The 15,903-nt window shown below is 45.9% G+C and overlaps 1 protein-coding gene across 7 annotated transcripts in view; it reads left to right on the top strand.

Annotated features, from left to right (window-relative positions):
* ATP8A2 (ATPase phospholipid transporting 8A2) overlaps positions 1–15,903 on the top strand; it is a 692,754-nt gene that overhangs the window by 187,710 nt on the left and 489,141 nt on the right. For all 7 annotated transcript variants that reach the window (XM_073340296.1, XM_073340286.1, XM_073340306.1 and 4 more), the window contains 3 exons: positions 3,054–3,159; positions 5,786–5,868; positions 11,081–11,130. In XM_073340296.1, coding sequence (XP_073196397.1) covers positions 3,054–3,159; positions 5,786–5,868; positions 11,081–11,130 — 239 coding nt within the window. The remainder of the gene's footprint in view (positions 1–3,053; positions 3,160–5,785; positions 5,869–11,080; positions 11,131–15,903) is intronic.

Raw genomic sequence — 15,903 nt, 5'->3', positions numbered from 1 at the left:
ACATTGTGGCCAAAAGAACTAATGTGATCCTTGGATGCATAAACGGGAATCTCAAGTAGGAGTAGAGAGGTTATTTTACCTCTGTATTTGGCACTGGAGCAACTGCTGCTGGAATATGGTATCCAGTTCTGGTGCCCAGAATTCAAGAAGGATGTTGATAAATTGGAGAGGGTTCAGAGAAAAGCCACAAGAATGATTTACAGATTAGAAAACATGCTTTATAGTGATTAGAGTCAAGGAGCTCAATCTGTTTATCTTAACAAAGAGATGGTTAAGGGGTGACTTGATTACAGTCTATAAGTACCCACCTGTGGAACAAATATTTGATAATGGGCTCTTCAGTCTGGTGGAGAAAGATAACACCCGATCCTATGGCTTGAAGTTGAAGCTAGATAAATTTAGAGTGGAACTAAGGTGTAAATTTTTAACTGTGAGGGTAGTTGACCATTGGAAAAATTTACCACGGGTCATGGTGGATTCTCCATCACTGACAATATGTAAATCCATACTGGATGTTTTTCTAAAGATCTGCTTTAGGAATTATTTTGGGGAGGTTCTGTGGCCTGTGCTATATATGAGGTCAGACTAGATGATCACAGTGGTCCCTTCTAAACTTTGAATCTATAAGTGAGTACTGGAAATCTTGGAATAATTATTTTAATAATAAAATCTCAGGTCATTTTTATATGACCAGCTCTTATTCAACCAGGCCAGCTACTGTGCTAGTATAACCTGACAGACCCCAGTCGTTGATGGGCAGGATCGACCCGGGGACCTCTGGAGCTTAGTGCATGAGCCTCTACCGCATGAGCTAAAAGCCAACTGGCTGTTAGCTAAGGCTGTAGAGCAGACTCATCTTATCTCTCACTTTAAGTGGTCTTGATACCACTAGATGGGACAGAGCAGCACACCCAGGAGGTGTGTGGGTTACATATTTCCCCTAGCTGAGGAAGCGCGTCCCGAGCTTCAGAGTCTTCCCAGTTGAAATCCTGGACGAGCCCCCACTTGTTATGCCGACAAACCCCGGTTGCCGTCGAACCGGGGACCTCTGGAGCTTAGTGCATGAGCCTCTACTGCATGAACTAAAAGCCAACTGCCCATTAGGCTGTAGAGCAAACTCAATCTCTCTCTCTAAGTGGTCTCAGTGCCACTAGATATGACAGAACACCACACCCAGAAGGTGTGTGGGTTACACTAGTAGAACAGTGTAGTAGCTGATTGTGCATTTTGGGCTGTGTAAAGTTCAGGCTGAGGTTTACAAGATGGGTGAGTGTTGTTGTCCTCTACTGGCCAGCCCACAGAGAGGATAAGGAACTTACTACTGTTGTCAGCTTCAGGATTTCAGCTTCAGGATTTAGCTCAAGTCATAGTCATAGAGTCTAAGGCCAGAAGGGACCACAAGATCATCTAGTCTGACCCCCTGATGCTCCAGGACATCACAGGCCACCAGCATCCACACACTGATCCCAACAACTGAAATTAGACCAAAGTATTACAGCGCACAGGAGACTAAACAGTTGTGTGCCACAGGCAGACAATAGGAGAGACCAAGGTGCACCAATGCTCAAGGCCCCTGCAATGGCAGGAAATTGATTGAGAGAGATACACAGATGATCTCAGCAAGTAACTTGCATTTACACACTGCAGAGGAAGGCAACCCCCCTCTGAGGTCACTGCCAGTCTGACCTGGGGGAAAATTCCTTCCCAATCCCACATATGGCAATAAGTTAGACCCTGAGCATGTGAGTAAGAACTGGCCAACCAGGCACAAGAAAGAGAGAGAGAAAATGCTCGGCATGACCTCAGTAGTGAGCCCCAGTGCTGCCGAGCCCCGCCCCCAGCCATCACGAGCAACCCCGTCATACAATCCCACTCATAAATTTGTACAGCTGTCTTAGAACTAATTATAAGACTTGTGGAGACAAATAGTTTTAGCAGAGCACCTGGGCCTAATCCTATACTACATTGCTCCTTATGTGACTATTTGCACCTGTGTAAATCTGGTATAAGTGCTACCAAATCAAAATTTTTCCAGTCACTAGACCAGGGGTGGGCAAACTACGGCCCACGGGCCAGATACGGCCCACGAGCTGTTCTAAGCTGGCCCGCGAGCCACAACACGTGGCTCGGCCCTGCTCCGGCGCTCCGGACGGGGTGTTGGGTCGGGCCACACCATGTGGCTCAGCCCCACTCCAGCCGAGGCACTGGGTCAGTGGACGCAAAACACAGCTCTCGGAAGCCATGGCATGGCCCCGCTCCGGCTCCTACGTGCTCCAATGGGAGCTGCAGGGGCGGTGCCTGCGGATGGGGCAGCGTGCAGAATCGCCTGGCCACGCCTCTGTGTAGGAGCTGGAGAAGGGACATGCCACTGCTTCCGGGAGCCACTTGAGGTAAGTGCTGCTCGGAGCCTGCACCCCTCAGCCTCTCCCCACGCCCCGACCCCCTGCCCCAGCCCTGATCCTCCTCCCGCTTTCCAATATCCTCGATCCCAGCCCTCATCACCCTCCTGCACCCCAAATCCCTGATCCCCAACCCCACCTCTGAGCCCGCACCCCCTCCTGCACCCCAACCCCAATTTTGTGCGTATTCATGGCCCGCCATACAGTTTGTATTGCCCGATGTGGCCCTCGGGCCAAAAAGTTTGCTCACCCGTGCACTAGACCAATGATAGCATTTTATACTACTTCCTCTCCTTTTACCTTGCAAAGATGTAAATGACTACACAAGGTGCAGGGCTGTACAAGATCAAGCCTCTTTTGTTTTTTGAGTGCAAGGACAATGGTTCTGGCTTTCCAACTCTTGTGTGTGTGTATAATTTATCTGTAGATTGAGTGCTGCACACAGAATGAGAGTTCATTAGCACTTGCTCTTGATATCTCCAATATTCTAGCATGGCTGAGAGGTGAAAGAGGCAATACACTGAGTTAGAGAGTTGGGTGTTGCAGATCTAAACAGACTGAGTTCTATTTTAAAATCCAGAACGTGTCTATGTCTTGTACATTTAGTCTCCATGTAATGAAAATACCAGACTAACTTGGTAATGTTCTTTGTAGCCCACAGCTGCTCACATACAGGAGTTCCTCACTCTGCTGGCCGTGTGTCACACTGTTGTTCCTGAGAGAGATGGAAATACAATAATCTACCAGGCCTCCTCACCAGGTTGGTCATTTTCTCCTTCTTTTGTGGGTGGAGGAGAGAAGCCAAGAGCTTTTAAAAAAATGCTCTTAAATTAAAAACCATGTTTAAAAGCAAACAAAATCTCCTTTCCTGTATGACTCATAATGGACTTTATGGTGCCTTCAAGACACCAGCTTGCACAGAGGGTACACTATCTCCCAGAGCTCCCCATTGGACAGAGAGAGCACAGCCACTACTTCATCCTTCAGAGGTGATCCCCGCTGCTACCAGCTGCTTCTGCTGGCTTATGTAGAGGAGTGGGGCCACAACCCAAGACTTTTGCGACCCCTTTGAGGCCACTAGCCAGGTGAAACTCCATTTTTGACTCCCCCGTCCCCTTTTTGTATCCTTGTAGCAGCCAATCACAAGCTAGCCCCGTCAATGAGCTAGCAGTACCTGATTGTCCACTGCTTTGTCCTTTGTGTAGTCCTTTATGCCTGTGTGAAATGAGCGTAAACATTGCCACCGTTCTTCTTTGGCAGCATCCTGCACCCACTTTATGTAGGTGTAAATGACTACTCAGGACATGAGGCAATGAAGAATTGGGTCCAGAATTTACTGGGGCCCATGCTCCCCTCCATTCTGTGCTGTTGAGGGGAAAAAAGGAGACCAGAAGGAACAGACATGACCCGCAGATTGGGACGGGGGAGTAGTTCTGTGGCAAGCTCCCCTCAATGACTGAGGGTTTTTTATATAACTTGATTTTTTTATCCTACCATTTGGAGATTTGTTCAGTGCTTAATGTGGTCCAAGGAGCATGAATTCCTGTCCATGCCTCTTACCTCTCTTCAAGGAGGGATGGGTACAGGAGTGGGGTGAAGAGCCAACAACAGGAAGGCTCAGCTGTGAGCTCTGCTGCCAGGATGCGGGAAGGCTTTCCTCATGGGTATACCAGGTTCTATGGAATTGGACTTTGCAAACTCCACCGGTAGAGGGGAATTCAGACCTTGTCACTTGTCTTTCTCTAGGCTTGTGGTACATCCCACTGCCTGAGGCATTGCCTCTGAGTTCTAACTTGCAGAATTATTTGAGCTCTTCATTACTTTCCCCAGTCTCCAATAGAATATGGTGAATTTTTTTGTGGAAAGAAGTTTGTTGAGTCATTCCAGCTGAAGTTGGATTAAATGCATGTTATATAAATATTGACGTATGTAGCTTTGATCTTCCTAATTTTCCAGACAAGTTTAAAGAAAACTTTACAGAACACGAACAGACAAACTGTGGCTCTTCAATAGTAACAGATTTAAAATTTGGTATTAAAGCGAATGTTACAATTATATAACAGAACAGGTTAAGGAAGGAGTGTCTGTACATCTGGGTATTTGGGATGTAAATGTTTAACCGGTTAACCAATAAGCATCAGTCTTATCGGTTTTGGTTAACGATTAAACTCCGCTGCCGGCCAGAGCCCAGGGCTCCACTGCCACTCTGGGGGCAGCAGCCCAGAGGGACCCTGGGCGCAGGGCTGGCAGCAGAGTCCACAGGCAGGCAGCCGGGACCCCAGGTGCTGCGGCCAGCAGCTGGCAGCGGAATCCCCAGCCGCGGGCAGCGGAGTACTCAGTGGTGGGCTGTGGCTGGGATTCCCAGGTGCGGGGGCCGGCAGCAGAGCCCCGAATAAAACGTTTAACTATGTAACCGATAAAATTTGAATCAGTTACATGGTTCCTTTTTTTAACTGCTATTTACATTCCTACTGGGTAAGTGCACAGATCGGGGTGGCCAACCTGAGCCTGAAAAGGAGCCAGAATTTACCAATGTACATTGCCAAAGAGCCACAGTAATACGTCAGCAGACCCCCATTAACTTCTCCCCGCCCGCTCCCAGCGCCTCCCTCCCCGCACCTCCACTCTAGGGGGGAGAGGGAGGAGCAAGGGCACTGCAGGTTCAGGGGAGGGAGTGGGGCCTGTGGCGGAGCCAGGGGTTGAGCAGTGAGCCCCCCCCGGCACATTGGAAAGTTGGTGCCTGCAGCTCCAGCCCCGGAGTCAGTGCCTGTACAAGGAGCCGCATATTAACTTCTGAAGAGCCGCATGTGGCTCCGGAGCCAGAGGTTGGCCACCCGGCTTAGATTATCCAGAAGTACAAAGTTTGGTTTAAAAGTCATAAAATTGATATAGTACATAATCTGCAATAACCCAAATTTAGGTTAATACATTTAACGATACAGTTTAGATATTAGCATCCAAATATTCGGGTACATCACTCATGGAAGTTTATACTAAGAGTTGATTGTGGAAAACAAATATAGCAAGGAGTATAGCTTGTCCCTCAGTAATTGAGCATTTAGGATAGGCTAATGCTTCAACAAATACAGTGCATTATATACAGAATGCCAAGTATAAAGTACATGTATGCAGCCCTGGTAATCTATATGCAGTTTTGTAGGAGGAATGCCAGTGCAAGCATGGTGTATCTAAGGGTTATGATGGAAACTTTTTAATTGCTGCTGATGTAGCTCATCTCGGTAACAGATTTTAGACATCTCTGATTCAGTAGCTGGTCGTTGCCTGTATCCTGGCAATGCAATGCTCAAGGGAGTAGTTTTTTTCCATTGACATCTGATTATATTTCTGATTAGTCCCCAATAAAGCAAAGCTCCTTGTATTGACAGATGAAGGGGCATTAGTGAAAGGAGCAAAAAAGCTTGGCTATGTCTTCACAGGAAGAACTCCACACTCAGTTATCATTGATGCGGTAAGTGGAGCATGTGCGGTGTACAGTAGTTTTCAAGTATACGTGCATGGGATACATCCCCTTTGTATGGTTCAAAGAGCAGCTCTGCAGGGCTCCCTCCGAGGCCATATGCAGACAGGTTTTGTCAGAGTGGGATGGGCAGAGCCAAGGATCTGTCTCGAGGTGAATCCTTGGGTCCTTCCTCAGTGGAACAGGCAAAGAGCAACAGATACTAACTGTGGCAGTAAACTGAAGCTGCCCCTATGGGATGCTTTGGGAAGCACATTCATTTGAGCTGGGCACTGGGGAGAAGATTTCCCCCAAAAGAGAAAAGAGAATACATGGATTGGAACAAATATATACTTTAGTGTAATTACTTATGTAACTGTCCCTTTAATTTCTATGTCCTGGGATGTGCTAGAGCTGAATCTCTATTCCTCTCTATTCCTCACTGAATGTATATCCTCCTGAAGATATGCTTTGTGTGTGTGCAGTGTATTGAACAGATTAAGGTTAATAAATGTGGCCAGTTCCATTGACATAGGGCCATATTCTGATCCAGTTTACAGCCATCTGTGTGAGGTACTTTAACTCTGGATTTATACAGGTGCAACCGAGAAGGACTTGGTCCATGGGATACATCCAAGGGCTTTGGGTTTTGCTTGTTTAATGTGTAACTGTTGTGTGCTGTTCTGGATGTGCATTTGTTTTGTAAATCACCCCTTCTAGCAACAGTGTAACAAAGGCTGGATACACCCTCAAGAGGGTGGTGGTGGGGCACAGCCATCACTCTTGTAATTTCCAGGCCAGGCCTTTGTATAGATTTTTTCCTAACGGCGCCACCTTTTCTCAGTGTTATTTAGAGGAAGTCATGAAAGTTGTTAGGGATACTTCAGAACATTGTTATTTGGTTTAAAAAGCATGCTGTAGGTCCTGGATGTGCAGTGTTGTCTGGAACTGCCCAGGGCCTTCCTACCAGCTCTGCACTCGGTGCTATCACTAAAAAAGCTAAGCCCATCTGAGCACAAGACAAATCCTCCCTCCAGCACACAGCTTGCTATTTCCCCATGTTGAGTTTCCTCACACCTTCTTGTCAACTGTCTAAATAGGCCATCTTGATTATCACTACAAAAGTTTTTTTCTCCTGCTGATAATAGCTCATCTTAATTAATTAGCCTCTTACAGTTTGTATGGCAACTTCCACCTTCTCTGTATGTGTGTATATATATATATATCTTCCTACTATATGTTCCATTCTATGCATCCGATAAAGTGGGCTGTAGCCCCTGAAAGCTTATGCTCTGATAAATTTGTTAGTCTCTAAGGTGCCACAAGTACTCCTGTTCTTTTAGCTTGAGCACTGTATCTGGGCTGTGTGATGCTGCTTCTAAGGGTAGGGAATCCTCCCTCCTTAGGCCAAGCTCTGCAGCTGCCGGTGCAGCTCTGAGGGACCTGGACCTCTGCTCTGCTACAGGATTGGTTGTGGATCCAGAAACCCTTCACTTCTTTTCCCTCAGTCCACTCACACTCAACCCCACCAGTCCCTCAACACTTGCTTCGCCATGCAGTAGAATCAAACAGGTTTCACTGCATCTGTGAAATGTTGGACTTGTGCAGGGGAGGGTTGTTGGTAATACCAGGGTTTGCTCCTAAATGCGGCAATTTTCACTAGAAAATCTTAGTCTCTTTTGCATATTGGTCCTGTACATTGCAGTCTGACACATGAAATAAATGCGCACACTTTTTGGGGAGTCCTGCTTATCAGCCCTGTTCAAATAATAGAATCATAGAATATCAGGGTTGGAAGGGACCTCAGGAGGTCATCTAGTCCAACCGCCTGCTCAAAGCAGGACCAATCCCCAATTAAATCATCCCAGCCAGGGCTTTGTCAAGTCTGACCTTAAAAACGTCTAAGGAAGGAGATTCCACCACCTCCCTAGGTAACGCATTCCAGTGTTTCACCACCCTCCTAGTGAAAAAGTTTTTCCTAATATCCAACCTAAATCTCCCCCACTGCAACTTGAGACCATTACTCCTTGTTCTGTCATCTGCTACCACTGAGAACAGTCTAGAGCCATCCTCTTTGGACCCCCCTTTCAGGTAGTTGAAAGCAGCTATCAAATCCCCCCTCATTCTTCTCTTCTGTAGACTAAACATCCCCAGTTCCCTCAGCCTCTCCTCGTAAGTCATGTGTTCCAGTCCCCTAATCATTTTTGTTGCCCTCCGCTGGACTCTCTCGAATTTTTCCACATCCTTCTTGCAGTGTGAGGCCCAAAACTGGACACAGTACTCCAGATGAGGCCTCACCAATGTCGAATAGAGGGGAACGATCATGTCCCTCTATCTGCTGGCAATGCCCCTACTTCTACATCCCAAAATGCCATTGGCCTTCTTGGCAACAAGGGCACACTGCTGACTCATATCCAGCTTCTCGTCCACTGTAACCCCTAGGTCCTTTTCTGCAGAACTGCTGCTTAGCCATTCGGTCCCTAGTCTGTAGCGATGCATTGGATTCTTCCGTCCTAAGTGCAGGACTCTGCACTTGTCCTTATTGAACCTCATCAGATTTCTTTTGGCCCAATCCTCTAATTTGTCTAGGTCCCTCTGTATCCTATCCCTACCCTCCAGCGTATCTACCTCTCCTCCCAGTTTAGTATCATCTGCAAACTTGCTGAGGGTGCAATCCACACCATCCTCCAGATCATTTATGAAGCTATTGAACAAAACCGGCCCGAGGACTGACCCTTGGGGCACTCCACTTGAAACCGGCTGCCAACTAGACATGGAGCCATTGATCACTACCCATTGAGCCCGACAATCTAGCCAACTTTCTATCCACTTTATAGTGCATTCATCCAGCCCATACTTCTTTAACTTGCTGGCAAGAATACTGTGGGAGACCATGTCAAAAGCTTTGCTAAAGTCAAGGAATAACATGTCCACCGCTTTCCCCTCATCCACAGAGCCAGTTATCTCGTCATAGAAGGCAATTCGATTAGTCAGGCATGACTTGCCCTTGGTGAATCCATGCTGACTGTTCCTGATCACTTTCCTCTCCTCTAAGTGCTTCAGAATTGATTCCTTGAGGACCTGCTCCATGATTTTTCCAGGGACTGAGGAGAGGCTGACTGGCCTGTAGTTCCCAGGATCCTCCTTCTTCCCTTTTTTAAAGATGGGTACTAGATTAGCCTTTTTCCAGTTGTCTGGGACTTCCCCCGATTGCTCTGAGTTTTCAAAGATAATGGCCAATGGCTCTGCAATCACATCCGCCAACTCCTTTAGCACTGTCGGATGCAACGGATCTGGCCCCATGGACTTGTGCACGTCCAGCTTTTCTAAATAGTCCCGAACCACTTCTTTCTCCACAGAGGGTTGGTGACCTCCTCCCCATGCTGTGCTGCCCAGTGCAGTAGTCTGGGAGCTGACGTTGTTCGTGAAGACAGAGGCAAAAAAAGCATTGAGTACATTAGCTTTTTCCACATCCTCTGTCACTAGGTTGCATCCCTCATTCAGTAAGGGGCCCACACTTTTCTTGGCTTTCTTCTTGTTGCTAACATACCTGAAGAAACCGTTCTTGTTACTCTTAACATCTCTTGCTAGCTGCAACTCCAGGTGTGATTTGGCCTTCCTGATTTCACTCCTGCATACCCAAGCAATATTTTTACACTCATCCCTGGCCATTTGTCCAATCTTCCACTTCTTGGAAGCTTCTTTTTTGTATTTAAGATCGGCAAGGATTTCACTGTTAAGCCAAGCTGGTTGCCTGCCCTATTTACTATTCTTTCTACGCATCGGGATGGTTTGTCCCTGTAACCTCAATAAGGATTCTTTAAAATACAGCCAGCTCTCCTGGACTCCTTTCCCCCTCATGTTATTCTCCCAGGGGATCTTGCCCATCAGTTCCCTGAGGGAGTCAAAGTCTGCTTTTCTGAAGTCCAGGGTCTGTATTCTGCTGCTTTTCTTTCTTCCTTGTGTCAGGATCCTGAACTCGACCATCTCATGGTCACTGCCTCCCAGGTTCCCATCCACTTTTGCTTCCCCTACTAATTCTTCCCGGTTTGTGAGCAGCAGGCCAAGAAGAGCTCTGCCCCTAGTTGGTTCCTCCAGCACTTGCACCAGGAAATTGTCCCCTACATTTTCCAAAAACTTCCTGGATTGTCTGTGCAACGCTGTATTGCTCTCCCAGCAGATATCAGGGTGATTGAAGTCTCCCATGAGAACCAAGGCATGCGATCTAGTAACTTCTGCGAGTTGCCGGAAAAAAGCCTCGTGCACCTCATCCCTCTGGTCTGGTGGTCTATGGTAGACTCCCACCACGACATCACCCTTGTTGCTCACACTTCTGAACTTAATCCAGAAACTCTCAGGTTTTTCTGCAGTTTCATACTTGAGCTCTGAGCAGTCATACTGCTCTCTTACATTCAGTGCGACTCCCCCACCTTTTCTGCCCTGCCTGTCCTTCCTGAACAGCTTATATCCATCCATGACAGTACTCCATTCATATGAGTTATCCCACCAAGTCTCTGTTATTCCAATCACATCATAATTCCTTGACTTTGCCAGGACTTCCAGTTCTCCCTGCTTGTTTCCCAGGCTTTGTGCATTTGTGTATAGGCACTTGAGATAACCCGCTGATAGCCCCTCTTTCTCAGTATGAGGCAGGAGCCCTCCCCTCTCACGTGCCCCTGCTCATGCTTCCTCCTGGTATCCCACTTCCCCACTTACCTCAGGGCTTTGGTCTCCTTCCCCCGGTGAACCTAGTTTAAAGCCCTCCTCACTAGGTTAGCCAGCCATGGTAACGTCTCTGCTTCTGCTGGGAAAATTTTTATCCAGGTGGTCCATATTTGAACCCTTTCCTTATGTCAACGGCCTTTACTTAGCAGGTTTAAATGCTTAGTCTTTTTTTAAAGCATATTTATGTGCACGCAAAGATTGGGAGCTAGAATTTCCTCTGTTATATAGATGCAACCCCGCTAAAATCTGTGACTGCAGGCTCATAAAGTAATAAAGAAATTGAAAGTCACTGGAGTTGTACAGGTGCAAGTGAGGGCTGAATTTGCCACTTCACAGTTAGACTGAAATAGGACAGTATACCTCTTTAACCAGGAGAGGGAGCTATCATCACATCACATTTGAAATCATGTGACATGGGCATTTGAAAATCATGATGCTTCTATACATATATGCATCATTCACATCATCTTAATTTTCTGTACAATGTGTTTTTCTGCAGCTGGGGAAAGAGGAAGCCTTTGAAATTCTTAATGTGCTGGAGTTTTCTAGGTAAGTTATTTCTGCAGATATTAAATAAATGCAAAGCAGCAAATAAAAGAGAAAATGTGCTAGTAACATTACAAATGATCAGGTTCACTGGAATTTAAAGAAATTATAGTTGGTTGGCTAGTTAAATCATCCATTTTCCTTTAGATTTGCCGTTGCCCTCAATCTGGGATGAATAAATTGCTCCTTTTTACAAATGGGAATTAGAGGTCTAGTGGTTAGACATGGAAGTGGGGGTCAAGGGACATCTTTTCTAGTTCTAGCTCTGTCAGAGACTTTCAATGTGACCTTAGCAGATCACTTCACTTCTCTGCGCCTAAATTTCCTCACCTGTAAAATGGGGCTAATGATTCTCACCTAGCCTTAGTAATATGCTTCGAGAATGTCAGATGAAAAGCACGGTATAAGTTCAAAATATAATTCATAATTTCCACGCAAGTAGAGGGAATCTCCCACTTGAGGGAAATTTCATGCCTTTTTTGGGAGCAGCCTGACCACTCATATTCCAGTCTCTATTCTGCTTCCCAGCAGGAGAGACTTCAGGCCTAATTCTCATTTACACTAAGGATCCTTTGCACCACTCTGGCTGTATAAGAGAACCTTAGCATAACAGGCACTTGATAGATTCTCCCTCTGCTGAGAAGATGGAGATGTTTCGTGCTTTGCGCCTGGGTTTGTGTTGTACCAGTCAGACTGAGTTTTTCTGCCACTTCTAATGCCTGGCCCCCCTCAGTTCTGTCGGCTAAGGCCAGGTTTGACTCAGCTGTTGCTTGGGCCTTCTTTGTTACCTATTTCTGTGGCAAGCTGACTTGGCCTGCTGAGGAGGAAGAGGATGGTGAGGGGGAAGGGTGGCTAGGTTGTGTTTCCCTCTTCCTTGCCTTCTCTGAATGTTCCTCAGATGTGTCCCCATGGCTCTCACTGGGTCTTGTGCATGTCTGGACTTGCTTTGTGACCTCCATAAAGGGAGTGGAGTCATCATCCAGGGACCCAAGCACTGGGAGTAGAAGGGTTTCTGGACACAGAAATTCCCTGCATCTTTTGACTACAGGGGTCTTTTCTGGCCCTTTATGGATTCTCTTTGGGCCCACAGGTAGAATTCTCTCTTGTTGTTATTCTGTCCCTCCCTCATCCATAGTAGCATCTTACTCCAGCAAAGAGGATGAGGTTGCTCACACAATTCCAGGACCCAGGAGGGGGTGGAAGCTCCCCTGGCGTATTAGTTTGCTGCAGAGTTTCTGAACTATTTTTGATAAAAGAGTGTCCTACATATCTACTATGAGTAGGAGACTCAACAGGGCAGAGCCTGTGAGGAGAAAGTTCAGTCCAAGAGACAAGGAAGACAAATACTCTCCCATGTACTTTATCTTATTGGACTTACCAGGAGTCCTGCTTCATTCCATGTGGTGATTGAAGATGCACACAGAAGGAAGCAGAGTTCTACAAAAAACTGTTTTTATTTTTTGTTTGTTTTTAAAAAGGTTGTAAAGTGAAGTACTGAAAAGGCAGGACATGCCAAGGCTAAGATTGCTCAGAAACTCCTTACTCTATCCCCTTGTGCCTGTGTATTTACAATATATTTTAATTCCACCATTACATTCTGTTGTTTCCAAAATATCCTCAGAATTTCAACCAAACTGAGGCTCTGAACTAAGAGCCATGTCTCATTTATTATTAAGGGCCTGCTAAATTCGTGGCCATGAAAAATATGTCAAGGACCGTGAAATCTGGTCTCCCCCCGAGAAATCTGGTCTTTTGTGTGCTTTTAATCTATACTATACCGATTTCACGGGGGAGACCATCGTTTCTCAAATTGTGGGTCCTGACCCAAAAGGGAGTTGCAAGGGGGTCACACGGTTATTTTAGCGGGGTCACGGTATTGCTACCCTTACCTCTGTGCTGCTACCTTCAGAGCTGGGCAGCCGGAGAGTGGCAGCTGCTGACTGAGGGCCCAGATCTGCAGGCAGCAGCGCAGAAGGAAGGGTGGCAATACCATACCAGGCCATCCTTATTTCTGCGCTGCTGCTGGCAGCAACTCTGCCTTCAGGGCTGGGCTCCTGGCCAGCAGCCACTGCTCTCTAACTGCCCAGCTCTGAAGGCAGCACCGCCGCCAGCAGCAGTGCAGAAGTAAGGGCAGCAGTGCCGCAACTCACCCTGCAACAACCTTGCGACCCCCCCCCCTCCCCCGCACTCGTTTTTGGGTCAGGACCCCTACAATTACACCACCATGAAATTTCAGATTTAAATAGCTGAAATCATGAAATTTATGATTTTTTAAATCCTATGACTGTGAAGTTGACCAAAATGGACTGTGAATTTGGTAGGACCCTATTCATTACATACCCCTGCTTCATTCACGGGACCCAATTCTCCACTCTGTTTTATGCCAGTCTAACTTGTTTGATTTCATTGGGTTTAGACTGATGTAAAAGTCTTGTAGAGAAGTGGAGACTCAAACCTGGTGCTGAATGTGTGTGCACAAGGGGCAGAGTTAAAGTTGCAGGGGAGAGTTAAGGTTGTGTGACCAATCTTAACTTTGACATTTCCTGACTTGTGTATGCTCTACTTTGAAATCCTAGTGTTCTTTTTACGTAGTTTGTTTTATTTTGGATATAAGTGTAAAGGTAATTATTTGCTAGGAAAGTTTGTCTGAATCTTTAGTGCACAGATTGCTACTGGGAAGAGGCACAAAACTCCATGTGGTGGGAGATTCTGCCTAGCTTTGTAGAGTGTCAGATGAACCAATCCATTTTTTTTGGAAATTGGGGGGAAACTCACAAAATGCAATTTACTAGTAAGGCAAAATTAGTGTTTTTAAGAGGAACATGAAAGTCCCCATTGTTCACTCCTTTATATATTTTGAAGAACCCTGCATTAATTTGTTGCATAATTTCTCCTAAAGCAGGAGGTTTGTTTGCATAGTTTACAGTGTGCTGATAGTATTCTTTTTATTGGCATTTTGCCAGGGTTTATGAAATCAGCCTTCTTGCTTCATCTGTGGGAACAGTGCCTAGGTCCCTTAATAACATACATAAAACTTAGAAGTGAAAAACACCCATTAAGTCATCTAATTGATACCCCTGCCAGTGCAGGATTGTTCCCTACAGTATATTCGTGAATGTCCAGTTAGAAATGATTCAAGTGATTACCACCACTTCCTATGGGAGACTGTTCTGCCATCTAATATACCCCAAACCCAGATTTCCTAACATTCAGCCTAATTGTTTTTCATTTTTATCCCATTACTCCTAGTTATACCTGCTTAAACAATTCTACCAATTCTTATTCCTTCTTGGGGTCAAAAATACATAAGGTAGATAGAGTGTTAGCATATCCATGGTAATTTAACTCTTTCCTCATATGCTTTTATTCTTTTCTTGCAAGTAAATCTTTATAATCATTTTTGTTGCTCTTCTCTGAATTCCCTCCAAACTGTTGATATTTTTCTAGTGTCTTTTGCTGTCCAGAGTTAAAGGTGTTGCCTTGCCATATACAACAGTGATATTACCTCCAGCCTTGTTACACACACAGAGACACATAGAATCATAGGACTGGAAGGGACCTCGAGAGGTCATCTAGTCCAGTCCCCTGCACCCATGGCAGGACTAAGTATTATCTGGACCATCCCTGACAGGTTTTTGTCCAACGTGCTCTTAAAAAACTCCAAGGATGGAGATTCCACAACTTCCTTGGACACTTTACTCAGGTGCTTAACCACTCTGAAAGTTAGGAAGTTTTCCTAATGTCCAGCCTAAACCTCCCTTGCTGCAATTTAAGCCCATTGCTTCTTGTCCTATCCTCAGACTTAAGAAAAACGATTTTTCTCCCTCCTCCTTGTAACAACCTTTTATGTACTTGAAAACTGTTATCATGCTCCTCTCAGTCTTCTCTTTTCCAGACTAAACAAAACCAATTTTTTCAATCTCCCCTCATAGGTCATGTCTTCTAGACCTTTAATCATAGAATCATAGAATATCAGGGTTGGAAGGGACCTCAGGAGGTCATCTACTCAAAAGCAGGACCCATTCCCAATTAAATCATCCCAGCCAGGGCTTTGTCAAGCCTGACCTTAAAATCTTCTAAGGAAGGAGATTCCACCACCTCCCTAGGCAACGCATTCCAGTGTTTCACCACCCTCCTAGTGAAAAAGTTTTTCCTAATATCCAACCTAAATCTCCCCCACTGCAACTTGAGACCATTACTCCTTGTTCTGTCATCTTCCACCACTGAGAATACTCTAGAACCATCCTCTCTGGAACTACCTCTCAGGTAGTTGAAAGCAGCTATCAAATCCCCCCTCATTCTTCTCTTCCGCAGACTAAACAATCCCTGTTCCCTCAGCCTCTCTTCATAAGTCATGTGTTCCAGACCCCTAATCATTTTTGTTGCCCTTTGCTGGACTCTCTCCAATTTATCCACATCCTTCTTGTAGTGTGGGGCCCAAAACTGGACACAGTACTCCAGATGAGGCCTCACCAATGTCGAATAGAGGGCAATGATCACTTCCCTCAATCTGCTAGCAATGCCCCTACTTATACAGCCCAAAATGCCATTGGCCTTCTTGGCAACAAGGGCACACTGCTGACTCATATCCAGCTTCTCGTCCACTGTCACCCCTAGGTCCTTTTCTGCAGAACTGCTGCCTAGCCATTCGGTCCCTAGTCTGTAGCGATGCATTGGATTCTTCCGTCCTAAGTGCAGGACCCTGCACTTATCCTTATTGAACCTCATCAGATTTCTTTTGGCCCAATCCTCCAATTTGTCTAGGTCCCTCTGTAT

The sequence above is a fragment of the Lepidochelys kempii genome, chromosome 1, assembly GCF_965140265.1.
Source record: "Lepidochelys kempii isolate rLepKem1 chromosome 1, rLepKem1.hap2, whole genome shotgun sequence".
Lineage (NCBI taxonomy): Eukaryota > Metazoa > Chordata > Testudines > Cheloniidae > Lepidochelys > Lepidochelys kempii.
Note: the sequence above shows the minus strand (reverse complement) of the source record. Positions and strands in the feature narration are given on the sequence as shown.